The sequence below is a fragment of the Mytilus californianus genome, unplaced genomic scaffold (genome assembly GCF_021869535.1).
Source record: "Mytilus californianus isolate M0D057914Y unplaced genomic scaffold, xbMytCali1.0.p SCAF_4, whole genome shotgun sequence".
Taxonomy (NCBI): domain Eukaryota; kingdom Metazoa; phylum Mollusca; class Bivalvia; order Mytilida; family Mytilidae; genus Mytilus; species Mytilus californianus.
This window is the reverse complement of record NW_026262690.1, coordinates 37,105,455-37,132,817: the sequence shown is the minus strand read 5'-3', so window position 1 is coordinate 37,132,817 and position 27,363 is coordinate 37,105,455. Positions and strand designations below refer to the sequence as shown.

The window sequence follows — 27,363 nt, the reverse complement described above, 5'->3', positions numbered from 1 at the left end:
CCGAGGGAAAAAATAGTTTTATGGCTAACTTCTTGTATTTCCTCTTATTTCAGAGATGTTCTAGGAAAACGATTCATATTAAAATCTGAATTGTTAATAATTCATTCATATGCATATATTTATCTCTATTCTGCCACTTCAATTCCCTGTAAAACATAACTTAAAAGAACAAAACAAATGAATTTTACTTTTTCATTTACATATATTTTGCTGCTGCCATCTTGACTCAAAATCATGAAAATGGGATGTACATGTACAGTGCAAAAAAAACCAAATTTCTGGTAAATTAAGATTTTCAGACTCGTGCATGCAACCTTATCTAGACAAAATTGTTGCTGGACCGCCAAATCATTTGTTCCAATCTGTCCAATTGTCTGGTGATGTATCAGCCCTGATCAGGGACAGTTTGTAGGAAAACGTGATGCCACAGCTGACAGTTGTGCTAAATTTGTTTAATTATATATTTATCTGAATTTAGCTGCTTAAATTCATTAAATATTCTTAAATATGTCATGATTAGTAACAAAACTGGTTCCTTATCAAATATTGCAGTAATTGAGAGCTCTAGATCTGCTACAAAAGTAGGTTAACTGAAAATACCAGTTCAAATGTTATCCAAATACCCCAAAACTGCAAACAAAATATTGGATTATTACCAACTTTAAGTCGGCCTTCACACGCAATTGTAATTATATAATAATTATATATACATTTTGTAATCATGTTTTTTTGCAATTTAGCAATGCTTTCCTAAAGCTCTGATAGCTGCATGTCATGATGATCATGACTGCATAATTTGATAAAGTCCATTAAACTAGTCAAAATATTTGAAAGAAATAATACATCTTGTGTTGAATTTCTTTGCTAATCCGACGAAGTCGATGGGGACTTTAGGTTTGCACTCTGTCCTTCTGTCTGTCCATCTGTCAGTCCGGCAAATCAGTTTTCCGAACTGTTTTTCTTTGTGCTTGCAGATATTGATTTGATGTTTGGTATATTGTTTGGTATATATTTTCATCATGACAAGTTACAGATCAAGTTCGAATTTTGTTCCTTTCTGATGATTTTGTCGAGAATTATGGTCCCTGGACTTAGTAAATTCACTCAAATATTCAGTTGTCAGTCAGGGCCGCTGCTACCATGCGACTGGAGCGACAAAGTCGCTTTCCCGGCCGTCACTTCGCTTTGACCAACCGTCAAAAGGGAAATCTAGTCGCCCTGTTGTTTACGATACTCGCTTTCGTCATCGGCAATATTCAATTTTTACCAAGTCGATGAAACAGCAATTTTTCAGTAAAAAGTAAAGAAATTCAAAGACATCAATGATTTATTTTCTTCAGAAAAGAGGTTAAAGCATTGATTTTAAAGTTGGTTGCATGTTATTTCATAAAAACAATTTTTTATCACTTCCGGTACTTGTTAGAGAGCGTACATCAAATCATTCTAATTTTCTTCGTCGGCCATTGAAATATTTGTACTAAACTACTGATTGGAACAGCAGAGCTCCAGATAAGAATTCACAAATTGGGGTTTTTACCCACCATTTTTTCATGTAATTGGGTGATAAAGTTTTTTAATTGCATTATCAATTCCAATTCACCCCTCAAGCAAATATCAAATTGGGTTTTTCACCACCAAGCTCCTTAATGTATTGGGTTTTTTCATCAACACAATATTGAATATTTAGGCATGTTATAATCACATTATATCAACCCCAGATGTGTTTCCATCTTAAATGTGTTTCTTTCTTTGTAGAATATGTGCTAGCTGTTTTATTTGGTTTATCCACTGACGAGCAATTGTACATTTAATTTGTGTCCCGTTTTAAACGTTCTGTCAGTTTTGTATTTTCTCAAAACTTATGTAAACTGCAGCTGGTGTCACTAGTTGGACAGGAACTAATTGCCATTCTAGATCCCATATGATCACCCTACAGTTTAATTATAGTTGGGGTAGGTGTGGCTAAGTGTTTAGATTTTTTTGTAATATATGTGAAATTTAGGTGCTGTAAGAAAGTTTTGCCAGTCCTTTCACCTATTTGCCAGATCTACTTTTTAATAAAAATAAAAAGTAGTTTCCAGATTTAAGATATACCCCAAAACCTTGAGGTTTATAGGGTGGTTTAAATTTATAATGACGGAGACCACATTCAACTTAAATTTACAAATAATTCTGCAACATCAAGTAAATAAATGACAATGTTATACTGCACTTGCAAATAAGACAACTATCTTAAGCATCTAGAACAATTAGACCAAAACAAAGAAAGTGTCAAGCTGCATTGACGTAAAAAACGGATATGTGTATTCACTCATCAACTATAAAAATGAAAAAAATAATATATAAACTGATTTCGTTTAATTCAATTTACATAAATCTGGGTTAAATTGTCCCTTATCAGAACTTTTGGTTTCCGATGCTTTCAAACTACATATGTCATAATTGATTTGGCCTTTCACTTTTTCCAACTGATTTCGTTTTTGACGGAACCCCGTGTTTATCGCTCTAGCAATGTTCTCGTTATGGTACGCAAACACGCCGGTGCGTTCAATGGCCGCTTCCTAAAATCACTAGCTGAGTCTTGTTATCATCATTACTTTCCCTCAGCTATCAAAAAGAAGCCGAAAACATGCTTCTATTCAATATTTTTACCGGACATTTACTTTCGTTTTAATTCATTGTATGTTATGATAAATCCCAAGCAATTCGAAAAAATATGACAGCATGTAACACGCTAATTGGATAAACCCGAGAAGATCGAAATGTTTTCATAAACACGTGTACCTTTTGAGCAACGGAAAATTCCAACAGGGACCCATTACAGCTACTTGATGCAGGGTTCTATTTTTAGAACGAAAGGACATTTCCAATTATAAATATTATAAAAATAGATTTACGCGACGACTGTAATCAAGTAAGGGTAAATAACGCAAACGATAGCGAATAAAAGCGTTAAGAACCCATGTTTTTGGCATATAATTGGGTTTTCCTTTGAATTAATTGGGTTATTGAACCCTGCAATGGGCAATTGCATTGGGTTTTTAATTATTTTTATTGCGTGATCACGCAAATACGCAGCTTATCTGGAGCTCTGGAACAGGACCAGCTCTGATCGAAATCTGGATTCTTACGATAATAGATATAAGAAGATGTGGTATGAGTGCCAATGAGACAACTCTCCATCCAAGTCAAAATTTATAAAAGTAAACCATTATAGGTCACAGTACGGTCTTCAACACAGAGCCTTGGCTCATTTTGAACAGTAAGCTATAAAGGGCCCCCAAAATTTTAACTGTTACTTTTATTGTACTCCCAGGTACAAATTGAACAATATAAAAAAATAAGATACATATGGCCCTTTGTATTATAGTAAAACCAAACATTGTAGCGCCGCCAGCGAACGAGCACTTCTCTTTCAAATCTCACCACTTCTCCCTCTCAGTTTCAAAAAGAGAAGTCACTTCTCCCTATGACTCTGAAGTAGTGTGAGCCCTGCTGTACGTCCCAAAATTGGTTTCCGTTCTCTAACTTAAGTTTGCCTCAACCAAATATTATGAAACTTATACACAATGCTTATTACCACAAAACACAGATCAAGTTTGAATTTTGGTGGCATCACTTTAACCGTTCTAGAGTTATGCCCCTTTATAAATGGAAAAATTGCTGAATTTTTCGTTTCTGTTCTCTAAATTTAGTTTGCCTCAACCAAATGTTATGAAACTGATGCACAATGCTAATTACCACAAAACACAGATCAAGTTCGAATTTTGTTGGTGTCACTTTTACCGTTCTAGAGTTATGCCTTTTACAAATGAAAAAATTACTGAATTTTTCGTTTCTGTTCTCTAACTTGAGTTTGCCTCAACTAAATGTTATAAAACTTATAAACAATGCTTATTGCCACAAAACTCAGATCAAGTACAAATTTGGGTAGTGTCACTTTTACAGTTCTTGAGTTATGTCCCTTTATAACATTGTATGCAAGTGGGGGCATCATCTGTGTCCCATGGACACATTCCCCATTTATTTGGTCATGCTTGAAGATATTGATTTGATAATCTGTATGTAGTTTTATAATGACAAGTTACAGATCAAGTATGAAATTTGTGCTGGTCTGATGATTTTGTGCAGAGTTATGGTCCTTGGACTTGGAAAATTCACTCAAATGATCAGTTTCCACTCCCTTTTTTTCATCATGCTTGAAGATATTGAATTGATATTTGTTTAATAGTTTACCCCATGACAATTTATAGATCAAGTATAGCATGTTGTTCCAGGATAATGAAATTTTAACCGGTAGGGGACTATGTATTGCCATGCAATACTCTCAGAATGCTTGTTAAAAGACGGTTTGTTTGCTAGCTGATTTTTTTTCAATTTTTATACGACCGAAAAAATTAAAAATTTTTTGGTCGTATATTGGTATGACGTTGTCGTCGTTGTCGTCGTCTGGCTTCGTCCGGCGTCGTCCGAAGACGCATTGGTTTTCACACTCTTACTTTAGTTTAAGTGAATGGATCTCCATGAAATTTTACCATAAGGTTCAATACCACGAAAGGAAGGTTGGGATTGATTTTGGGGGTTATGGTACCAACAGTTAAGGAATTAGGGGCCAAAAAGGGTCCAAAAATAAGCATTTTTGTAACTTTCAGACAATAACTTGTGTGTAAGTGTATGGATCTCTCTGACATTGTACCACAAGGTTCCATATCACAAAGGGAAGGCTGTAATTGATTTTGGGGGTAATTGCCTCAAAATTTTAGGAATTAGGGGCCAAAAAAGGGGCAAAAAACAAGCATTTTTCTAGTTTCATGACAATAACTTGTGTGTAAGTGTTTGGATATTTCTGAAATTGTACTACAAGGTTTCATATCACAAAGGGAAAGCTGGAATTGAGTTCGGAGGTAATTGCCTGAAACGTTTAGGAATTGGGGGCCAAAAAGGGGCCAAAAATAAGCATTTTTCTAGTTTCAAGACAATAACTTGTGTTCAAGTATATGGATCTCTCTGAAATTGTACTGCAAGGTACCGTACCACAAAGGGAAGGCTGAGATTGAGTTTGGGGGTGATGAATCATAAGGGGGTTCAAAAAATTTGGGGGGGGGGATTTTTTTTTTTTCTTTTAAAATTTTCCATTTTAAGTTGGTTATTTCTGATTTATATTTAAAAGCAAATAATAATGATATGGTAGGAGATACACACCAAACAGGATGTGTAAATTTTTATATAGTAAGTATTGTGCAATAGCAAGAAATCTTCAATTGCACAGTATTGCGCAATAGCAAGAAATCTTCAGTTGCACAGTATTGCGCAATAGCAAGAAATATCCAATAGCACAATATTGCGCAATAGCAAGAAATTGTCAATTGTACAGTATTGCGCAATAGCAAGAAATATTCAATTGCACAGTATTGTGCAAAAGAAGATACTTCTTATAAATTGCTTATTTCTTGGATCAATTTCAATGGGGTTTTATTCTTGAATTCTTGGTGTTCTTTAATATGCTGAATATAACCGTGTATTACGTTTTTGGATTTTGGGCCCCGTTTTTAAATTGGTCCACATTGAGGTCCAAAGGGTCCAAAATTTAACTTTGTTTGATTTCATCAAAAATTGAATTTATGGGGTTCTTTGATATGCCGAATCTAACCGTGTATTTAGATTCTTAATTTTTGGTTCCGTTTTCAAATTGGTCTACATTAAGGTCCAAAGGGTCCAAAATTAAACTTAGTTTGATTTTAACAAAAATTGAATTTTTAGTGTTCTTTGATATGCTGAATCTAAACATGTATTTAGATTTTTGATTATGGGCCCAGTTTTCAAGTTGGTCCAAATCGGGGTCCAAAATTAAACTTTGTTTGATTTCAACAAAAATTGAATATATGGGGTTCTTTGATATGCTGAATCTAACCATGTATTTAGATTTTGGGCCCCCATTATCAACTTTGTCCACATTGAGGTCAAAAGGGTCCAAAATTAAACTTTGTTTGATTTCATCAAAAATTGAATTCTTGGGGTTCTTTGATATGCTGAATCTAACCATGTATTTAGATTTTGGATATTGGACCATAATAGGTGAATGTCCAATTTAAAATTTTTAAGTTCTTAGACCACATTCATTCTGTGTCAGAAACCTATGCTGTGTCAAATATTTAATCACAATCCAAATTCAGAGCTGTATCAAGCTTGAATGTTGTGTCCATACTTGCCCCAACTGTTCAGGGTTCGACCTCTGCGGTCGTATCAAGCTGCGCCCTGCGAAGCATTTTATTTATTTATGCCCTGAACTGTTATGGAACTATATATGTAATCGATATTTAATTTACAGTTAAAAAATTTCTAATGTTTTTTCTAGATGACAATGGATGAAAAATATGTGAACAATATTTGGACATTGCTGAAAAATGCTATTCAAGAAATCCAGAAAAAAAATAACAGTGGACTTAGTTTCGAAGAGCTCTATAGAAATGCCTATACCATGGTATTGCATAAACATGGAGAAAAATTATACACTGGTTTGCGGGACGTTGTCACAGATCATTTAGTTGACAAGGCAAGTAAAGTTATTATCTGAGATTTGGGAGATAAATATGTTTTATCCAATACCAGGATTTTTTTTCTCATAATGGCCCTTTGGGCATGGACAGTTTTATAGCAGTGTGTTCATTACAGATTTTTTCCCAACTTTCCTTTGTAAAATGGAACAAAGATACATGTACATATCTGTTCCATACCTCTAAATTGGCCCTTTGTTCGATTGTCCACCCTTAAACTTTTTTATTGCCTGGCCAAGAAATAATTTTAAAAGATAGCATTTCGTGTTAAGAGTACACTAAATATCCTATTTCCCCTGGCTTATTTAGTCATGTTAGTCAAATTTGCCAAAATCAAATGAAAAAAATGTCACAACATTGGAAATTGATGAAGTTTGATTGTGTTTTTAGTACATTTATCATTGACAGTAACTTGTCAGTAAGTTAGTAATTAAATTTGTAATCTGTCTATATTAACAGATAAGAGAAGATGTTCTTTCAGCATTGAACAATAACTTTCTACAAACCTTGAACAGTGCATGGAATGACCACCAAACATCAATGGTTATGATTAGAGACATACTTATGTATATGGTAGGTATATTTAATTTATTATATTCCAAATCACTGAGTGTATTATAGACTGCAATTAACTTGTCTGTCCATTTGTCCATCTGTAAATTTAGTGTGTATTACTCTGCTTCTGTATTAAGCATGGATTAGTTATTTGGTCATGCTTTCTAATGTTGAAGTTGACTGTGTAAGCTATTTGCAGATTTACAAGGCAGCCATTTCCTGTTTGACAGTATGTTGCATTTCTATCATACATACTGGTCATGAAATATTTTGTTACAGGTTACTCAGACTCTGTATTAAAAATGATTTGAAATTTGGATTGAAACTTTAAATGATGTCAGTTGAGCTGTTCAGTGTAAGCTATTTTCAGATATGCAGGGCAGTCATTTCTTGCTTGACGATATTTTGAATTATCATTCTACTTGCTAAGCAGGGATTTTTCTTCAATGTCAAATAGGAAGTGGGTGTAAATTTTTTAAGACATGGTACATAACTTTTTATTTGAATACAAAAATCATGGCTGATATTGTCAGGACATCATTGAGAGTTTTATAATTTTCCAATGAATATGAATTTATGTTTTAGGACAGAGTGTATGTTCAACAAAATAATGTAGACAATGTGTACAATCTGGGACTGATGATATTTAGAGAGAAGGTTGTAAGACATCCAATGATAAGGGATCACCTCCGCAGTACATTGTTAGAAATGGTAGCAAAGGAAAGAAGAGGAGAGGTGGTCGATAGGTAAATTTGTGATAATATAGTAATAGGTAAAGCTCATGACACAAATCCATTTGAAAAAAAACTCTAGACTTACAATTATAGATATCATACTATCCCCTCAAAGTAAAGGAAGATGTAAAGACCCCCTCCCCAAACAAAAAATTATAAAAAGAAAAAAGATGGATTAGAAATGGAGTTCTTAAACTGTCATAGCTATATAACCAGTAACTATCAGATGGTAAGCAATTTTTTTTATTATGAAAAATATAGTCTTTTTTATACGCCCGTTTAAGGGACGTATTATGGTATACCTCTGTCCGTCCGTCCGTCTGTCCGTCATCAACATTTCGGACATTAACTCAAAACGCTTTAACCAATTTGCATAAAACTTTGGTGACTTGTTTATATCTATTGACGTGAGCTCCCTTTCGTTTTTTATAAAATTTAGATTTTACGTTTCCAAGTTATGGGGTTTCATTCATTAAAAAAAGGGGGATTTTCCAGTTTACGGACCATTAAAAAAGGGGGATTTTCCAGTTTACGGACAATAAGTCAAGAATGCTTTCACCAACTTGCAAGAAATTGTTGTGAATTGTTTATATCTATTGACATAAGCTCCCTTTCTATTTTTATAAATTTTAGATTTTACGTTTCCGAGTTACATTGTTTTATTCATAAAAAAAGGGGGGTTTTCCAGTTTTCGGACAAAAACTCAAAAATGCTTTCAGCAATTCTTATGAAACTTTGGTGGATTGTTTGTATGTATTGATGTAAGCTCCCTTTAGAATTTTATAAATTTTACATTTTACATTTCTGAGTTATGGGGTTTTATTTATTAAAAAAAGGGGTGATTTTCCGGTTTTCAGACAATAACTCAAAAATGCTGTCACCATTTCTCATGAAACTTTGGTGAATTGTTTATATCTATTGGTGTAAGCTCCCTTTTTATTTTCATAAATTTCTAATATGACATTGAGAATTAATTGAACTTTATTTGTTTATAGTCTGACAACAGATTTACTAAGTATTGCACAACAGCAAGAAATCTTTAATTGAATATAAATTCAATTCATATAACCAATTTCAAGTTCTTTGACTACATTTATTCAGAAACATATAATATGTCAAATATTTAATTACAATCCAAATTCAGACCTGAATCAAGCTTGAATATTGTGTCCATTTTTGCCCCAACTGTTCAGGGTTGGACCTCTGCGGGTTTATCTAGCTGCGCTCAGCGAAGCAGTTTATTTGGTAAACATTGCATGAAATGCAATCAAAACCTTATGGTACTGACTTGATATCTATATCTTCCAAGATTTATCACTATCTTTGATAGTTAAAACAAAATAGTGCAGTGAAGTGATCATTATTTAGATCCTAACCAGTCAATGTCAAGTAATTTATTGATGATATGTTGTTATTTGATATTTTAGTTACAATATGATGTGTATTTGAATTACCATACTTGTCAAGAAAAAACATTTTTTTAATCAAATATTACATGAGTTAAGCATGGTGTATGAATCTGTTATAAAAATAAGTTCAACTACAAATGTACAATCATGAACAAAGGAAGATAACTCAACTCAAATTTTAAAATTTCATAGCAAAATACAATTCAATGTTTTATTTAAAAATTCAAAAAAAATGCAAAATGAAAGCAATCTTTACCCTTCAGTGCTCACAAGCTCTTTGATTTCATGAGTTGTAAATGGGTCTTCGGTGGCTAAGTAGTTTATCTACTGTATCACTTGCCTGTCAACATTGGGGTTGTGAGTTGGAACCCCACACATGATAGGTGCATGCAACTCCAATCTAAATTGAATGAGACTGCCAGTTTTCGTGCCAAAGTTCAGTGGTTCTCTCTATGCACCCGTCTTCTCCCACCAATAAAAATGGCCCCCACAATATAGCCAATAGTGCTGAAAGTTGTGTTAATAAAATAAATTAATCTTTAGTTGTAGCATGCTTCAATATGGTATCATATATTTCAGGATTTTAGCAATATTAATTGTTTTAACATGCAGAAACATTTGTTGTTTGATCATTAGGATATATTTGCTGTTGATGCATGTGTAAAATGTATAATAAAGTAAAAAAAAAAATCTTATACTTTGCAATAAACAGGGGTTGGTATATATGATCACATCTCAAATTATAGATTGTTGGGAAACCCTTATCACATATTTTTTTATTTGGCCTAAATACATTTTAAGTTAATAGTTTTAATGTTGTTTTTTTTCTAGGGGAGCTGTTAAAAACGCTTGTCAAATGCTGATGGTTCTTGGCATAGACTCCAGAGCTGTATATGAAGAAGATTTTGAAAGACCATTTCTGGAGCAAAGTGCAGAATTTTACAGGGTATAAACATATGTACATGTACAATTAACCAGTTTGATTCTGAACTTTAACATAATTATTCAGTTTCTAGCTCATCTGACTCAAAGGGTCAAGTGAGCTATTTTCATCATGTCTGTTGTTGTCTGAAACAAAAATTTGGCCACCATTATCATTGACATTGTGGTATCTAGTTTAAAAAAACTGTCAGATTATTCCTTATAGGAGTAATTGGCCCTAATGAAAATTTTTAACTGGATTTCCAAAGGAAGATATTGTTTATTAGTTTGATAATGTACAGCGGGTGGCTGGGTGGGCAGCTGCTAAACAGTGTCCGTTTAATAACTTGAAAACCCTTTGATGAAATCTTTTCACGATTTTTGCTTTTATCGTTTTTGACCTTTAAGTAGCTAAAAATTGATACTTAGAGCATTGTCCGTAAAATTACTTGAAAATGCTTTGACGTAATCTTTTCAAATTTAAATATGTTGTTTCCTGTGACTAAATGAAGGTCAAGTTCAATTTTCACGATTTTATCTTTTATTGTTGTTGAGTTGTAGACCTTTATGTATTGAAAATTGTGTCCTGTGACTTAATGAAGGTCAAGTTCGATTTTCACCATTTTAACTTTTATCGTTGTTGAGGTGTAGACCTTTAAGTAGCGAAAGTGATACTTGGATTGATTTTGACCCAAATTTAGCAATTTAAAGAAAAAGTAAACAGTATTAAAGTTTGAATATATCAATGAACATTTTTGTGAGAGAGATTCAGGAAGATACATGCTCTATCAGATATTTTATTTTTGCAGTCTGAGAGTCAAAAGTTCCTTGCCGAAAACAGTGCTTCTGTGTATATAAAGAAAGTGGAAGCAAGAATCAATGAGGAAGCTGAAAGAGCTACTCATTATTTGGACACTTCAACTGAAGATCCCATTGTTAGGGTAAGTATTACTTGTAATTATGTAGAAGTAAGATTTTTAATATTCTGAAAAAAACTTGCATGTTTTCATTTAGACTGTTTTATACGACCACAAAAAAAAATTTTCATAATTTTTTGGGTTTTTTCCCCCCAAAATTTTCCATTTTTGCATTGATTATTTCTGATTTATATATAAAAGCAACAAATACTGATATGGCAGGAGATACACACCAAACAGGGTGTGTAAATTATTATATATAACAGATTAAGTATTGTGCAACAGCACAGTATTGCGCAATAGCAAGAAATCTTCAATTGAAAATAACTATACATTTTTTAACCAATTTCAATGGGATTAAATTAAGTTTTTAATTTTTTGGGGTTCTAACCTTGTATTACTATTATGGATATTGGGCCCCATTTTTAAATTGGTCTACATTGAGGTCCAAAGGGTCCAAAATTAAACTTTGTTTGATGTCATCAAAAACTAAATTATTGCGGCTCTATGATATGCTGAATCTTATTGTGCATTCAGATTTTTTATTTTGGGCCCTGTTTTCAAATTAGTCCATATTAAGGTTTGAAGGGTCCAAAATTTAACTTTGTTTGATTTCAACTAGAATTAAATTTTTGGTGTGTTTTAATATGCTGAATCTAACTATGTTGTTAGATTTTGGATATCAGACCATTGTTGGTAAATTAAATGTCCCATTTCAAATTTTTAAGATCTTTGGACACATTTATTTTGTGTCAGAAACCTATATTATGTCAAAAATTTGATCACAATCCAAATTTAGACAGTATCAAGCTTGAATATTGTGTCCAAACTTGCCCCAACTGTTCAGGGTTTGACCTTTGCGGTTGTATCAGGCTGGGCTCGGCGAAGCATTTTATTTTCTTTTCATGTGCTTTAAGAAAAATGGAAGTTATCGTTGAACCATTTTATCATCACTTTTATATTATCAACCACATGTCATAGAACATACTAAGTTTTTAGAGTGATTATTTCAGGTTTTGGAAGAAGAATTAATCAGTAAACATATGAAGACAATTGTAGAGGTAAGTTTTGCCCTGTAATCAAAGTTTGTACAGATGGAGATAATTCTTTATGTCTGTCCATTTGACCATACTGACAGTGTTATACTATTCAGTCCTTTATGAATTATAATGTTTCATTAAAATTTTCACAATGAAGAGTACTGTGTTAAAATATTCGTGGGAGAGTATGATTTGTGTCTAATGTTTTGATGTCAATTGGATAGTCAATTACCAAGAAAAAAAATTAAAATATTTGACTTGCGTCCAGTTTAAGTATTGCATTCCTTAAAACATACGCTGATGATTTATTTATTATTATACCCTCGCTTTAAAAAAGGGGGTAAACTGTTTTACCTCTGTCTGTCCATCTGTCCGTCCCATGAATATTTTTTTTATCGCATCTTTCTCAGGAACTACATTACAAGGATTTCTGAAATTTGGTTTCAGGGTTTATATGAGTCAGCTATACTGTGTGATGCGTTTTCAGATTCATCACTCAACAACTTCCTGTTAACCTTATACTTTTAGCGGGGCGGGGGTATCGTTAGTGAGCAGTAGCTCACAGATTCACTTGTTTTTTTCCTGAAATGAAAATTTGTAAAAAGAATGATTCTGAATAAGGGCAAGTAAAAAAAAGGTCCATATAAAAATACAAAATCTAGTGTGATAAAATGGAGTAATTAAACAACCTACATATCTATACAGAAAATAAGAGGTAAAGGAAGGGCAAACATATTTTTAACTTTAATTTATATAAGGTTAAACATAACTAGAATGCAACCAAACAAAAAACTACAGCAGGCAACAAAAGTCTAAACACATGAGCAGGAAGTCTTGCCATGTAACAAGACTTGATTTGCCTAAAAAGATTTGTTTTTTTAATGAAAATGTTAATTTATATAAAGACTGATTAGCCTGAAATAAAGAATAGATTTTTTATGCCCCCGTCGTAGAGGTGGATACAGATTTTAAGTTTTATCCTTGTCCGTCTGTACGTACGTACGAACATACATCCAAAATTTGTTTCCGTTCTCTAACTTGAGTTTGCCTCAACCAAATGTTTTGAAACTTATCCACAATGCTTATTACCACAAAACACAGATCAAGTTTGAATTTTGGTGGCGTCACTTTAACCGTTCTAGAGTTATGCCCCTTTATAAATGGAAAAATTGCAAATCATCCGAAGACACATTGGTTTTCGCACTCTAACTTTAGTTTAAGTGATTGGATCTCTATGAAATTTTACCATAAGGTTCAATACCACAAAAGGAAGGTGGGGATTGATTTTGGGGATTATGGTATCAACAGTTAAGGAATTAGGGGCCAAAAAGAGGCCAAAAATAAGCATTTTTATACGACCGCAAAAAAAATTTTTGTGGTCGTATATTGGTATGACGTTGGCATCGTCGTCCGGCGTCGTCGTCCGAAGACACATTAGTTTTCGCACTCTAACTTTAGTTTAAGTGAATGGATCTCAATGAAATTTTACCATAAGGTTCAATACCACAAAAGGAAGGTGGGGATTGATTTTGGGGGTTATGGTACCAACAGTTAAGGAATTAGGGGCCAAAAAGGGGCCAAAAATAAGCATTTTTATACGACCGCAAAAAAATTTTTGTGGTCGTATATTGGTATGACGTTGGCGTCAACGTCGTCGTCGTCGTCGTCGTCGTCGTCGATCGGCGTCGTCGTCCGAATACACATTAGTTTTCGCACTCTAACTTTAGTTTAAGTGAATGGATCTCATTGAAATTTTACCATAAGGTTCAATACCACAAAAGGAAGGTGGGGATTATGGTACTAACAGTTAAGGAATTAGGGGCCAAAAGGGGCCAATAATAAGCATTTTTGTAACTTCCAGACATAACTTGTGTGTAAGTGTATGGATCTCTCTGACATTGTACCACAAGGTTCCATATCACAAAGGGAATGCTGGGATTGATTTTGGGGGTAATTGTCTCCAAATTTTAGGAATTAGGGGCCAAAAAGGGGCAAAAAACAAGCATTTTTCTAGTTTCATGACAATAACTTGTTTGTAAGTGTATGGATCTTTATGAAATTGTACTACAAGGTTCCATATCACAAAGGGAATACTGGGATTGATTTTTGGGGTAATTTCCTCCAAATATTAGGAATTAGGGGCCAAAAAGGGGCAAAAAACAAGCATTTTTCTAGTTTCATGACAATAACTTGTTTGTAAGTGTATGGATCTTTATGAAATTGTACTACAAGGTTCCATATCACAAAGGGAAGGCTGGGATTGATTTTGGGGGTTTTCCCTCAAAATTTTAGTAATTAGGGGCCATAAAAGGGCAAAAAAAACATGCATTTTTCTAGTTTCAGGACAATAACTTGTGTGTAAGTGTATGGATCTTTATGAAATTGTACTGCTAGGTTCCATATCACAAAGGGAAAGCTGGAATTGAGTTTGGGGGTGATTGCCCTAATCGTTTAGGAATTTGGGGCCAAAAAGGGGCCAAAAAACAAGCATTTTTCTAGTTTCCAGACAATAACTTGTGTTCAAGTGTATGAATCTCTCTGAAATTGTACTGCAAGGTACCATACCACAAAGGGAAAGCTGGGATTGAGTTTGGGGGCGATGAATCATAAGGGGGTTCAAAAAATTGGGGGGGGATTTTTTTTTTCCTTTTTTTTCTTTAACATTTTCCATTTTAAATTGGTTATTTCTGATTTATATATAAAAGCAAATAATAATGATATGGTTTGAATAGGCATACATGTGAACCTCCCGACGGGAGTACAATAATCCCGTTTTCAGGGGTCTCCTCCCCCCTTCCCGTTGAAAAAATCCCGTGTATGAAATTTTTCATGAATGAAAAATTTCTGCCCAACATAACATCTCAGGCATCTGGTGTAACTGACATTACCTGAAGTTATATTTTACCTGTAAATCAATTAACATGCATAATTATATGGCTTCACTTGTCAGCTTGGGTGTCAAACATACTGGTAAGCAACGATTTTTACCTCAGGCTAACTGCCGTTGTGTAACAAAAACTGTGTATTTATTGGGTTACTTCCCTTGATTTATCCTGTTTTAAGTTACTTTCCTTTTAATAATGAAAATTTTTAAAAGAATATAAATAAAATATAAATTGAACAAATAATCATAAAAGGATGGTTATTAAATGATTTTAAATGTCTTAGGACAAATAAAAAAATAATAATTTGAAAATTATTTGAGGATTCTATACTTCCTTTTAAGGCTTAAATTGAAATTTATATATTATCACTATGACCCTAACTTTACAGATAGAATGAATTTCTGAGTTTGCAAATAAAAACTATTTGCAAGAGAAAAAAAAAAAAAAATATAAACTAATTGCAGACAGCTAAACAAATGTTCTGGTTGCAATGATTGTTTTATAGAATATGAAGTAAAAAATTTAAAGAACATACTGGAAAAAAACAATGTTAGATTGAACATGTAGAATATAAAGATGGAGAAACTTTATAAGTACAAGGGTACTATAAACATAATAAATTGGTTGGAAAGTTGAAGAAAACACACTTTAAAAGACCATTTTTACAGCACACGGTTACATTTACAACAAAATTAATGTCGATTAAAAACCTCCTGATCTGAGTCCTAATCTCCTGACCAAAATTTCCCAATCTCCTGATCTGAGTTTCACAGTCCATCACATGTATGAATAGGTAAATTGAAAATTTTTAAGTTCTTAGACCACTTTCATTCTGTGTCAGAAACCTATGCTGTGTCAAATATTTAATTACAATCCAAATTCAGTGCTGTATCAAGCTTGAATGTTGTGTCCATACTTGCCCCAACTGTTCAGGGTTCGACCTCTGCGGTCGTATCAAGCTGCGCCCCAGCGGAGCATTTTATTGTAACTTCCAGACATAACTTGTGTATTAGTGTATGGATCTCTCTGACATTGTACCACAAGGTTCCATATCACAAAGGGAATGCTGGGATTGATTTTGGGGGTAATTGCCTCCAAATTTTTAGGAATTAGGGGCCAAAAAGGGGCAAAAAAACAAGCATTTTTCTAGTTTCATGACAATAACTTGTGTGTAAGTCTATGGATCTCTCTGACATTGTATCACAAGGTTCCATATCACAAAGGAAACGCTGGGATTGATTTTGGGGGTAATTGCCTCCAAATCTTAGGAATTAGGGGCCAAAAAGGGGCAAAAAACAAGCATTTTTCTAGTTTCATGACAATTATAACTTGTGTGTAAGTGTATGGGTCTTTATGAAATTGTACTACAAGGTTCCATATCACAAAGGGAAAGCTGGAATTGATTTTGGGGGTAATTGCCCTCAACGTTTAGGAAAAAGGGGCCAAAAATAAGCATTTTTCTAGTTTCCAGACATAACTTGTGTTCAAGTGTATGGATCTCTCCGAAATTGTACTGCAAGGTACCATACCACAAAGGGAAGGCTGGGATTGATTTTGGGGGTAATTCCCTAGAAATTTGAGGAATTAGGGGCCATAAAGGGGCAAAAAAACAAGCATTTTTCTCGTTTCAGGACCATTACTTGTGTGTAAGTGTATGGATCGTTATGAAATTGTACTGCTAGGTTCCATATCACAAAGGGACAGCTGGGTTTGAGTTTGGGGGTAATTGCCCTAAATGTTTAGGAATTTGGGGCCAAAAGGGGGCCAAAAAACAAGCATTTTTCTAGTTTCCAGACAATAACTTGTGTTCAAGTGTAAGGATCTCTCTGAAATTGTACATGTGAACCTCCTGACGGGAGTACAATAATCCCGTTTTCAGGGGTCTCCTCCCGACCTCTCGTTGAAGACAAAAAAATCCCGTGTATGGAATATTTCATGAATGAAAAATTTCAGCCCAACATATCTGGTGTAACTGACATTACCTGAAGTTATATTTTACCTGTAAATCAATTAACATGCATAATTATATGGCTTCACTTGTCACCTTGGGTGTCAAACATACTGGTAATCAACGTTTTTTACCTCAGGCTAACTGCCGTTGTGTAATAAAACTTTGTGTATGTAAATTTAAAATGAATGTTGGGTTACTTCCCTTGATTTATCCTGTTTTAAGTTACTTTTCTTTAAATAATGTAAATTTTTAAAAGAATACAAATAAAATATAAATTGAACAAATAATCATAAAAGGATGGTAATTAAATGATTTTAAATGTCTTAGGAGACAAATAAAAAAATAATAATTTGAAAATTATTTGAGGGTTCTATACTTCCTTTCAAGGCTAATAACTATGACCCATGACTTTAGATTTAATGTGTTACTTCAATATCATGCATTAAAAATCTACTTGCATAAAGATAAAAATAAAAGATCTACTTGCAGATAGATAAGCAAATGTTCTGATTGCAATGAATAATGGTAAAAAAGATATGACCTAAAAAATTTAAAGAACATACTAAAAAAGAAGAATGTTAGATTGAACAAGTTGAAAGTTTAAAAAGATAGAGAAAATTTATAAGTACAAGGGTACTATAAACATAATACATTCGGATGGAAAGTTGAAGAAAACACACTTTAACAGACAATTTCTACAGCACATGGTTACATTTACGACAGAATTTATGTCGATTAAAAACCTCTGATCTGAGTCCTAATCTCCTGACCAAACTTTCCCAAACTCCTGATCTTAGTTTCACAGTCCATCACATGTACAGTACTGCAAGGTACCATACCACAAAGGGAAGGCTGGGATTGAGTTTGGGGGGTGATGAATCATAAGGGGGTTCAAAAAAAAAAAAATTTTTGGGGGGGGGGATTTTTTTTCCCTTTTTTTCTTTAAAATTTTCCATTTTAAATTGGTTATTTCTGATTTATATATAACAGCAAATAATAATGATATGGTTTGAATAGATAAATTAAAATTTTTTAAGTTCTTAGACCACATTCATTCTGTGTCAGAAACCTATGCTGTGTCAAATATTTAATTACAATCCAAATTCAGTGCTGTATCAAGCTTGAATGTTGTGTCCATACTTGCCCCAACTGTTCAGGGTTCGACCTCTGCGGTCGTATCAAGCTGCGCCCCAGCGGAGCATTTTATTGTAACTTCCAGACATAACTTGTGTGTTAGTGTATGGATCTCTCTGATATTGTACCACAAGGTTCCATATCACTAAGGGAATGCTGGGATTGATTTTGGGGGTAATTGCCTCCAAATGTTAGGAATTAGGGGCCAAAAAGGGGCAAAAAACAAGCATTTTTCTAGTTTCATGACAATAACTTGTGTGTAAGTGTATGGATCTTTATGAAATTGTACAACAAGGTTCCATATCACAAAGGGAAAGCTGGAATTGAGATTGGGGGGTAATTACCCTAAACGTTTAGGAATAGGGGGCCAAAAAGGGGCCAAAATTGGGCCAAAATTAAGCATTTTTCTAGTTTCCAGACAATAACTTGTGTTCAAGTGTATGGATCTCTCTGAAATTGTACTGCAAGGTAATATACCACAAAGGGAAGGCTGGGATTGATTTTGGGGGTAATTGCCTCAAAGTTTTAGGAATTAGGGGCCATAAAGGGTAAAAAAAACAAGCATTTTTCTAGTTTCAGGACAATAACTTGTGTGTAAGTGTATTGATCTTTATGAAATTGTACTACAAGGTTCCATATCACAAAGGTAAAGCTGGGTTTGAGTTTGGGGGTAATTGCCCTAAACGTATCAGAATTTGGGGCTAAAAAATAAGCATTTTTCTAGTTTCCAGACAATAACTTGTGTTCAAATATATGGATCTCTCTGAAATTGTACTGCAAGGTACCATACCACAAAGGGAAGGCTGGGATTGAGTTTTGGGGTGATGAATCATAAGGGGGTTCAAAAAATTGGGGGGGGGGGGGGGGGGGGGGCGATTTTTTTTTCCTTTTTTTTCTTTAAAATTTTCCATTTTAAATTGGTTATTTCTGATTTATATATAAAAGCAAATAATAATGATAGGGTTTGAATAGGTAAATTAAAAATTTTAAGTTCTTAGACCACATTCATTCTGTGTCAGAAACCTATGCTGTGTCAAATATTTAACTACAATCCAAATTCAGTGCTGTATCAAGCTTGAATGTTGTGTCCATACTTGCCCCAACTGTTCAGGGTTCGACCTCTGCAGTTGTATCAAGCTGCGCCCCAGTGGAGCATTTTATTAAAATTGGAGTTATCTTCCTTTGTCCATGATTATAGTTGAATAATGCTTTATACAATGCAATGTTTAATTTTAACTTCCACTGATAAAACACAGATCAAGATGAATTTGAGTTATGCCCCTTTATAAATTGAAAGATTGCAAAATTTTTAGTTTCCATTCTGTAACTTAAGTTTGCCCCAACCAAACATTATGAAACCTATACATAATATTCATTACCACAAAACTAAGATCGATTACAAATTTTTTGTTTCCGTTTTCTAACTTTAGTTTGCCTCTACCAAATGTTATGAAACTTATACACAATGCTTATTACTACAAAATACAGATTAAGTACGAAATTTGGTGGCGACACTTTTACCATTCTTGAGTTATGTCCCTTTATGAACATAAAAATTGCTGAATTTTTTTACGTTTCAGTTCTCTAACTTTAGTTTGTATCAACCAAATGTTATAAAACTTATACACAACCGTTCTAGAGTTATGCGTGTTTACAAATAGAAAAATTGCTGAATTTTTAGCTTCTGTTCTCTAATTAATTAATTAAGTTCAAATTTGGGTAGCGTCACTTTTACCATTGTTCAGTTATGTCCCTTTATAACTATATGATATGTAAGCGGGGGCATCATCTGTATCCACATGTGGACACTATCCACATTTATTTTTATTGAAAATGTGACTTCAAAAGTACAATTAATATCTGTATTGCATTATGCACATTTATGAACTATTTACATAAAGCTATTAAAACCCTTTATACAATAAATATGAATGTATTTGATTTGTAGATGGAGAACTCGGGAGTTGTTCATATGCTGAAAAATAATAAAACAGATGGTAAGTTTTTAGATAGATATACATAATAAGTAGATAGGGTATGATTGCCAATAAGACAAGTATTCACTGGAGACCAAAGGAAGAGGAAGTAAACAACTATAGGCCATTGTATGACCTTCGTATAAATGTTCTTAGGAAACTCAATGAGTTCTCATCTAATAATAATTTTATCTGAACGTAAAAGTTTCTCCGAAACAGTAATTCATTAAAAATTGCTAACAGTATAGTCATTGAAGATTCTGTTTATACATACAGTGCATGATAATAAATAAGGCCATGAAATACAAGGAAATCACCATATATTAACATGATTCAAGTATTGGGGTTTTATATATAGTTATCAAAATTAACAATGAAATAACAAACTCCATCAAGACATGCTTGTATATTAACTGTAGAGTTAGTAGTTATAGCCAGCCCTACTGCTCATGATTTTATGCATAGAAAGCTCATTGATTTGACTGAAAACTTGCAAAGGGAAAAATCACAAAACCAGTAAAAAATATGTACACGGTATACATCAATGAGACAACAACTCATAAACACAAGAAAAACAGAAAGGTCAACATGACAATTATCTTCATATAACATCAAGTCCACTACAAAAGATTTGATATATTTTTTTATCGTCAAAAATGTACATAGCAATCACAAATTTGGTAGATCATGTACAAAATATCTGTTTACTGAGATTAAAAAAGATTGGTAATATTTAAGAATAGAAAGTCTTGTGGTCTTGCTGAATCGTGCAACACAAGAAATCTACCTCAATGAAGGTTTACTTTCATATTTTGCTTTGAAATGTTCCTTTCAGATTTAGCTTGTATGTACAAGTTGTTTATACGTGTATTAAATGGTTTGAAGACAATGTGTGACTGTATCAGTGTGTACCTGAGGGAACAAGGCAAAGCTATTGTATCCGAAGAAGGAGAAGATGGTAAAAATGCCATCACATATGTACAGGTATTAGAATAATGCCTATCTTGAATTATTCACTAATGCTATTCTGAAAAATCAGTGAAAAAGAGATTTAGATTAATCTTGCCATCAATAAAAGTATAGAACTTACAAGATTTGGATTCAAGTAGAAATACATGTACGTATAAAGATAAGGAGATGTGGTATGATTGCCAATGAGACAACTATTCACCCAAATTTATATGAAGTGGATGTAAGCAATTATAGGCAACCGAACAGCCTTCTACAATGAAAAAAAAACCATACCTTGTAGTCTGCTATAAAAGGCCCTGATGCAATTATTCATCAAGAAATAATTATAAAAGATGATATAAAATGATATGTATAGTTCAATTCATATTGCATCAAGTTGATGAATTATTATTTTTATCAGATTTAAGCATTAATATTGAAATGTTTTTGTCTTATATTTTCAGAGTTTGTTGGATTTAAAGGATAGATTTGACCATTTTCTGCATGAGTCTTTCGGTGACGATAAACAGTTTAAACAAATGATCTCTAAAGACTTTGAAAATTTTATTAATTTGAATCCTAAGTCCCCAGAGTATTTATCACTGTTCATAGATGAAAAATTGAAGAAAGGAGTTAAAGGAGTAAGTATTAACAATTCAAAAGGTTTGTTGATGTCAATAGTTGAAAATATGTTTCTCACTAGATATTGAATTTCTTGGCTTTTGTGAACATGAAATCCAAGCAAGTAGTAAAGATACTTTACAAACAGTATACAGATTCTTTAATGCAACTCAGAAAATTTGCTAATCGTTTATGCATGTGAAAAAAAAAGATGTATTGTTCACTTAAAAGATGAAACCTTGGCGACATTTTGAAACAGGATTACTATGAGTGACAGAAAAGATGTTAGTTTATTGTCCCCTGGGCAATGCGTTTTCTGCAAAGATTTCCAGGAATTAAAATTCTTGCCAGATTTTTATGAAACTTATATCATAGGTTTATAACAGCAATGTCTTGGACAAGTTTGAAAATCAGTGCTGATCAATTATTTTTAAAAGAGTTATGCCCCTTAGAAATATTAATTATATGGAAATTTGCATTGTAAGCACTCTCACATGTAAAATTTTTGCAAGATTTTTATCAAATTCATACCGTTGGTACTCGAGTAAAAGTCGATCCGTTCATCAATTCTACAACAAAATATTGCTATATCTTCTTTTAGTACTTGAGCAATGATTCAAATACAATTGTTTCCGAATGAAGCTTCACAACATTATTAACTTTTTATGCCCCTGCCGTAGCGGAGGGGGCATTAAGTTTTACCCTTGTCCGTCCGTACGTACGTCCCAACGTTGTTTTCCGTTCTCTAACTTTAGTTTGCCTCAACCAAATGTTATGAAACTTATACACAATGCTTATTACCACAAAACACAAATCAAGTTTGAATTTTGGTGGAGTCACTTTAATCGTTCTAGAGGTTATGCCCCTTTACAAATGGAAAAATTGCTGAATTGCTCAACCAAATGTTATGAAACTTATACACAATGCTTATTTCCACAAAACTCAGATCAAGTAAAAATTTGGGTAACGTCACTTTTACTGTTCATCAGTTATGTCCCTTTATAACTTTATATTATATGCAAGCGGGGGCATCATCTGTGTCCCATGGACACATTCCCCATTTATTTCTTTATCTGCTGAGTTTCGACTGCAGTAAGTGTAGAAACAGTCTCAACTTGTCTTTGTTTTTCATTGTAGATGACAGAACAGGAAATAGAAACAGTGTTAGATAAGAGTATGGTGTTATTCAGGTTCTTACAAGAAAAGGATGTATTTGAACGGTATTATAAACAGCATCTTGCTCGTAGGTTATTGCTCAACAAAAGTGGCTCAGATGATTCAGAAAAGAATATGATTTCAAAATTAAAGGTAAATATCATAATGGACCCATTTATCACTTTTCAAGATACATTGTAGATCAGTGAGTTGAAAGAAATCTTAAATATTGGTGTTATGGTGGCATTTAATTTCCTTATCATCTCGCTTGATAGATAAAGCATTATCTCTTTGTACTCAGAACTATTTTAACATGTGTTTGCTTAGTTTATACAGAAATAAGGAGATATGGTATGATTGCCAATGAGATAATCATCCACCAGAGTCGTGTAAATTTAAGCAACCATAGGTTACTATATGGCCTTCAACAATGAGCAAAACACAATCCATATAATCAGCTATTGAAAGTTGAGGCCCCACCATGACAGAATGTGAAACAATTTAAATGAAAAAACCAAAAAACAGGTTTATGACAAAACAATAAAAGAAAAACACATATGACAGACAGCATCTAACTACAACTACTGAATTACAGGCTCCTGACTTTATACAGACACATAAAGAATGTCATGTGGTTAAACATGAGCATTCCATCTTCCTCTAACCTTAGACAATTATATATTTAGTTCGTATAGTTGCTAGACAAAAGAACTGAAATATGTGAAAATGAAATATTACTTTTCAACAAATGTCCATTAGTGCTTGTAATTTTTAAGTGAAAAGAATGTGAAAAAATTGAAGGTACTGTTATTTACAACTTATAACGTAAAAGATTAAAGTTATTGTATCATTGCAATATCCTTTTTATCTTTATATCTTTGTAGACTGAGTGTGGTTGTCAGTTTACATCTAAGTTAGAAGGAATGTTTAAAGATATGACAGTATCTAACACAATTATGGATGAATTTAAAGGTTTCTTAAGTACAGCGCAGGTAAAGTGTGTTTCTTGTCTTAATAAAGATTATGGTTTAATGAATTCTAAAAGTATATTTCTATAATTAACAATTTGTATTACAGCTATATTTTTTGGAATGTGTATAAACAAAACAAAAAAGTTAAGTTTGATTGTTTATTTTGGATGATGATAAAAACCAATATTTCCTTTGTTTACTACCTGTTTATTGAAAGAGCTGCAATTTCATTTTTTAGCCAATCAAGAGGTAACAAAAGGATAGCTGCAAAACTTTTCTGAAACAGTTTTTGTCGAGCCTGCGACTTTTGTCGCAGAAAGCTCGACATAGGGATAGTGATCCAGCGGCAGCGGCGGCTGCGTTAGCTAACTGTTTAAAAGCTTTATATTTTAGAAGGTGGAAGACCTGGATGCTTCATACTTTGTATATAGATGCCTCATGTTACGAAGTTTCCATCAGTCGCATGTCCAATGTCCTTGACCTCATTTTCATGGTTCAGTGACTACTTGAAAAAAAGTTCAGATTTTTTGGAATGTTAAATTCTCTCTTATTATAAGTAATAGGATAACTGACCTTGACCTCATTTTCATGGTTCAGTTGTTATAGTTTAGTTTTTGTGTTTTGGTCTGTTTTTCTAATACTGTATGCAATAGGTCAACTGTATTTGGTGTATGGAAATATTTTACGATGTTCATGTCAGTCTGGCAAGTTTTGTTTGACCTTGACCTCATTTTCACGGTTCATTGCTCAATGTTAAGTTTTTGTGTTTTGGTCTGTTTTTCTAATACTGTATGCAGTAGGTCAACTTTATTTGGTGTATGGAAATATTTAATGATGTACATGTCAGTCTGGCAGGTTTTATTTGACCTTGACCTCATTTTCATGGTTCATTGCTTATGTTAAGTTTTTGTGTTTTGGTCTATTTTTCTTACACTTTAAGCAATAGGTCAACTATATTTGGTGTATGGAATGATTGTAAGGTGTATATGTCTGTCTGGCAGGTATCGTCTGACCTTTACCTCATTTTCATGGTTGATTGGTCAATGTTCAGTTTTCCTGGTTAATTTTTTTTTTTTAGATACCTTAAGCAATAGGTCAACTATATTTTGAATGATTTTAATGTGTACATGTCTGTCTGGCAGGGTTCAAATGACCTTGACTTCATTTTCATGGTTCATTGGTTAATATAGAATTTCCATGGTTTGGTCTGTTTCTTTTATACTATAAGCAATAGGTCATCTATATTCTGTGTATGGAGGGATTGTATTAAAGGTGTACATGTATTTCCGGCTTGGTTTATCTGACCTTGACCTCATTTTCTTGGATCATAAATGTTAATGTGATACTTGTAGTAAAACTTTATATGTAGGACTATCAACATAAAATCAATGGTCAGTATAGTAGGTGAGACATTTCAGCGTGTGCACTCTTGTTTTTCTATATAAACAATAATACTAATAATGAATTTGTTCACCTAGAAAGTAAACAGATTTTACTTTCTACATACATACCTTAATGGTTTGGTAGCTGTTATGATTGTATGCAACTGATGAAACTTAAGGAATATTTGTAAACTGTTTTATATTTTTTTTCCCATTTAAAATCAGACAACTCGGTGTACATGTTTTTAGTTTTTGTGCATAATTTTTTCCATATTTTTCATGTTTTCTTCTTAACCAGATGATACTGTTCCAATCTTTATACATGGTTCTGTTGTTAAATTGACATTGTATTTATTTTTATCTATAGAATGCAGAAGAGGTATGGCCACAATTAGTCAATTTCTGAAATGTTTTTCACATAAATTGAATCAGACTTTTCATTAAAAGTTTCATTATTCTACAAGAAATAATTTCTCAGAAATTGAATAAAAAACTAGAAATTGATTTCTTATGGCCTGTTTTAATTTTAGATAAAACTTTTTTACTGGTTTGTTTAACAGTATACTTATGCTGTCTGCAAAAGAACATTGATTCTAGACTGATTATTCAAGAATGATGGCAGTAAACGGTGGTATAGGAACAGCTTTATGAGAGCTAAATCTGATCATTATACATGTTTGATCATTGTCATGTGACAACTGGGTATTAATCATCAAATTTCCAAAATAGGGAAGTTATGGAATTTGTGAATTAAAATGAATGAAACAGTCCCCCAATCGTACTGTACGCACCATTTTTTTTTTGTAAGAATTTTATCATTGCTTGAACACCAAACCCATGTCAGATTTAATTGATTGATTGGGATATTGGAAAAAATTCTTGAAATGACAGAAATTGAACCAATGTACTTTTATATTTACATTTATATTTTATTTTCATAATGAGTAAACATACAGAATACACTTCAATTCAGTTTAATACAGAAATTAAAATTTATTACTAATTTAACATCTATCTAGCCAAGATATACAGTGTGAATGTACACACAAAAAAGTTTTAAATACTATATTGATGTGTATTTTTAATAGAACATTTTTGAAATGATATGAAATAGTTTAATTTTGAATAATAAGAAATAAAAATGTAACCACAGTTGATCTACCACTAGCAGTGTGTCATTGTGGTATTCTTTAAGACAGTATTGTCTTATTATAACAATAAGTCGTGTAATTTAAATTGCAGGTTAATCTAAGTGGGGTGGATCTAACTGTGCGAGTATTAACGACAGGGTTCTGGCCTACACAGTCAGCAACACCCAGATGTAATATACCTAGTGCAGCACGTACAGCCTTTGAAAATTTTAGAAGGTATCGATAACTTTTAACTAATGCTTATTGTCTAGAAATAAGAGTTTTTTCTTTTTTTTAGATCAATCTTTTTTAGAAAATAAGAGGGGGTATCGACTACTTTTTCTTAAACCCTCAACGAGACAGGACATTATATACATACCATAGTCCTCGTGTCAATCTGTCAATCAGTTGTCCATCTGTTCATTAACACTTAGTATGATAACTCAAATTTGATTCAAACAATTCTGTAATTTTGACACAACATTAGGATTGAAGGAAGAAAGCTCCCTTTAGATTTTCATTCAGAATTATGAGATTTTATTAGTTAGATATAAGGCAGTTTTTCACATATTGACTAAAATATAAATCAGTACACATCTAAGGGTAAATTGTAAAGATGTCATAAACAATCTGAAAAAAACTTGACCGTGTGCAAATTCAAAATATATGTATTATATAATAGAATGTAGGACCATAAATGTTCATAACTGAATAGCAATGCATATTTAGTTATGATTTAATGTTATTAAGAATAAGAATTTGTTTATTTGTTCACAGGACACGATGTCCAGTTGACATATATTCTAGTTTAATGATATCTTTAAGGATAGTATGATGCTTTAGCAAGTGCACTTCCAAAAAAATAAATATGATGATAGAATAATAATTTCAATGCTTTGTCTTTATGCTCAGAAATATTAAAATTGTTTGACTTAAAACAAAAAACAATCAACTTAAGAAGGTGACACATAGCTTATCAGTTGAATGCTCAGTTTAACCTAAGAAGAACTTGATAAAACTTGGTTAACTGACAATGTATATAATTTAGGGGCTCCATTATCCTGTGATTTAAAAGTT

General features: G+C 32.9%; 1 protein-coding gene and 1 long non-coding RNA gene across 2 annotated transcripts in view; both read left to right on the top strand.

Annotated features, from left to right (window-relative positions):
* Positions 1-27,363, top strand: part of LOC127698264 (cullin-3-A-like) — a 44,628-nt gene that overhangs the window by 1,543 nt on the left and 15,722 nt on the right. Inside the window, exons 2-13 of the mRNA XM_052201646.1 lie at positions 6,356-6,553; positions 7,014-7,127; positions 7,695-7,855; positions 10,084-10,198; positions 10,983-11,114; positions 12,104-12,151; positions 20,049-20,097; positions 20,912-21,060; positions 21,492-21,668; positions 22,786-22,956; positions 23,688-23,795; positions 26,399-26,523. Of these exons, the coding sequence (XP_052057606.1) occupies positions 6,356-6,553; positions 7,014-7,127; positions 7,695-7,855; positions 10,084-10,198; positions 10,983-11,114; positions 12,104-12,151; positions 20,049-20,097; positions 20,912-21,060; positions 21,492-21,668; positions 22,786-22,956; positions 23,688-23,795; positions 26,399-26,523 (1,547 nt within the window). The remainder of the gene's footprint in view (positions 1-6,355; positions 6,554-7,013; positions 7,128-7,694; positions 7,856-10,083; positions 10,199-10,982; positions 11,115-12,103; positions 12,152-20,048; positions 20,098-20,911; positions 21,061-21,491; positions 21,669-22,785; positions 22,957-23,687; positions 23,796-26,398; positions 26,524-27,363) is intronic.
* Positions 13,923-18,389, top strand: LOC127698308 (uncharacterized). Its single transcript, XR_007980779.1, has 3 exons — positions 13,923-14,362; positions 14,525-16,222; positions 18,235-18,389. It is a non-coding gene; the product is annotated as an uncharacterized LOC127698308 (long non-coding RNA).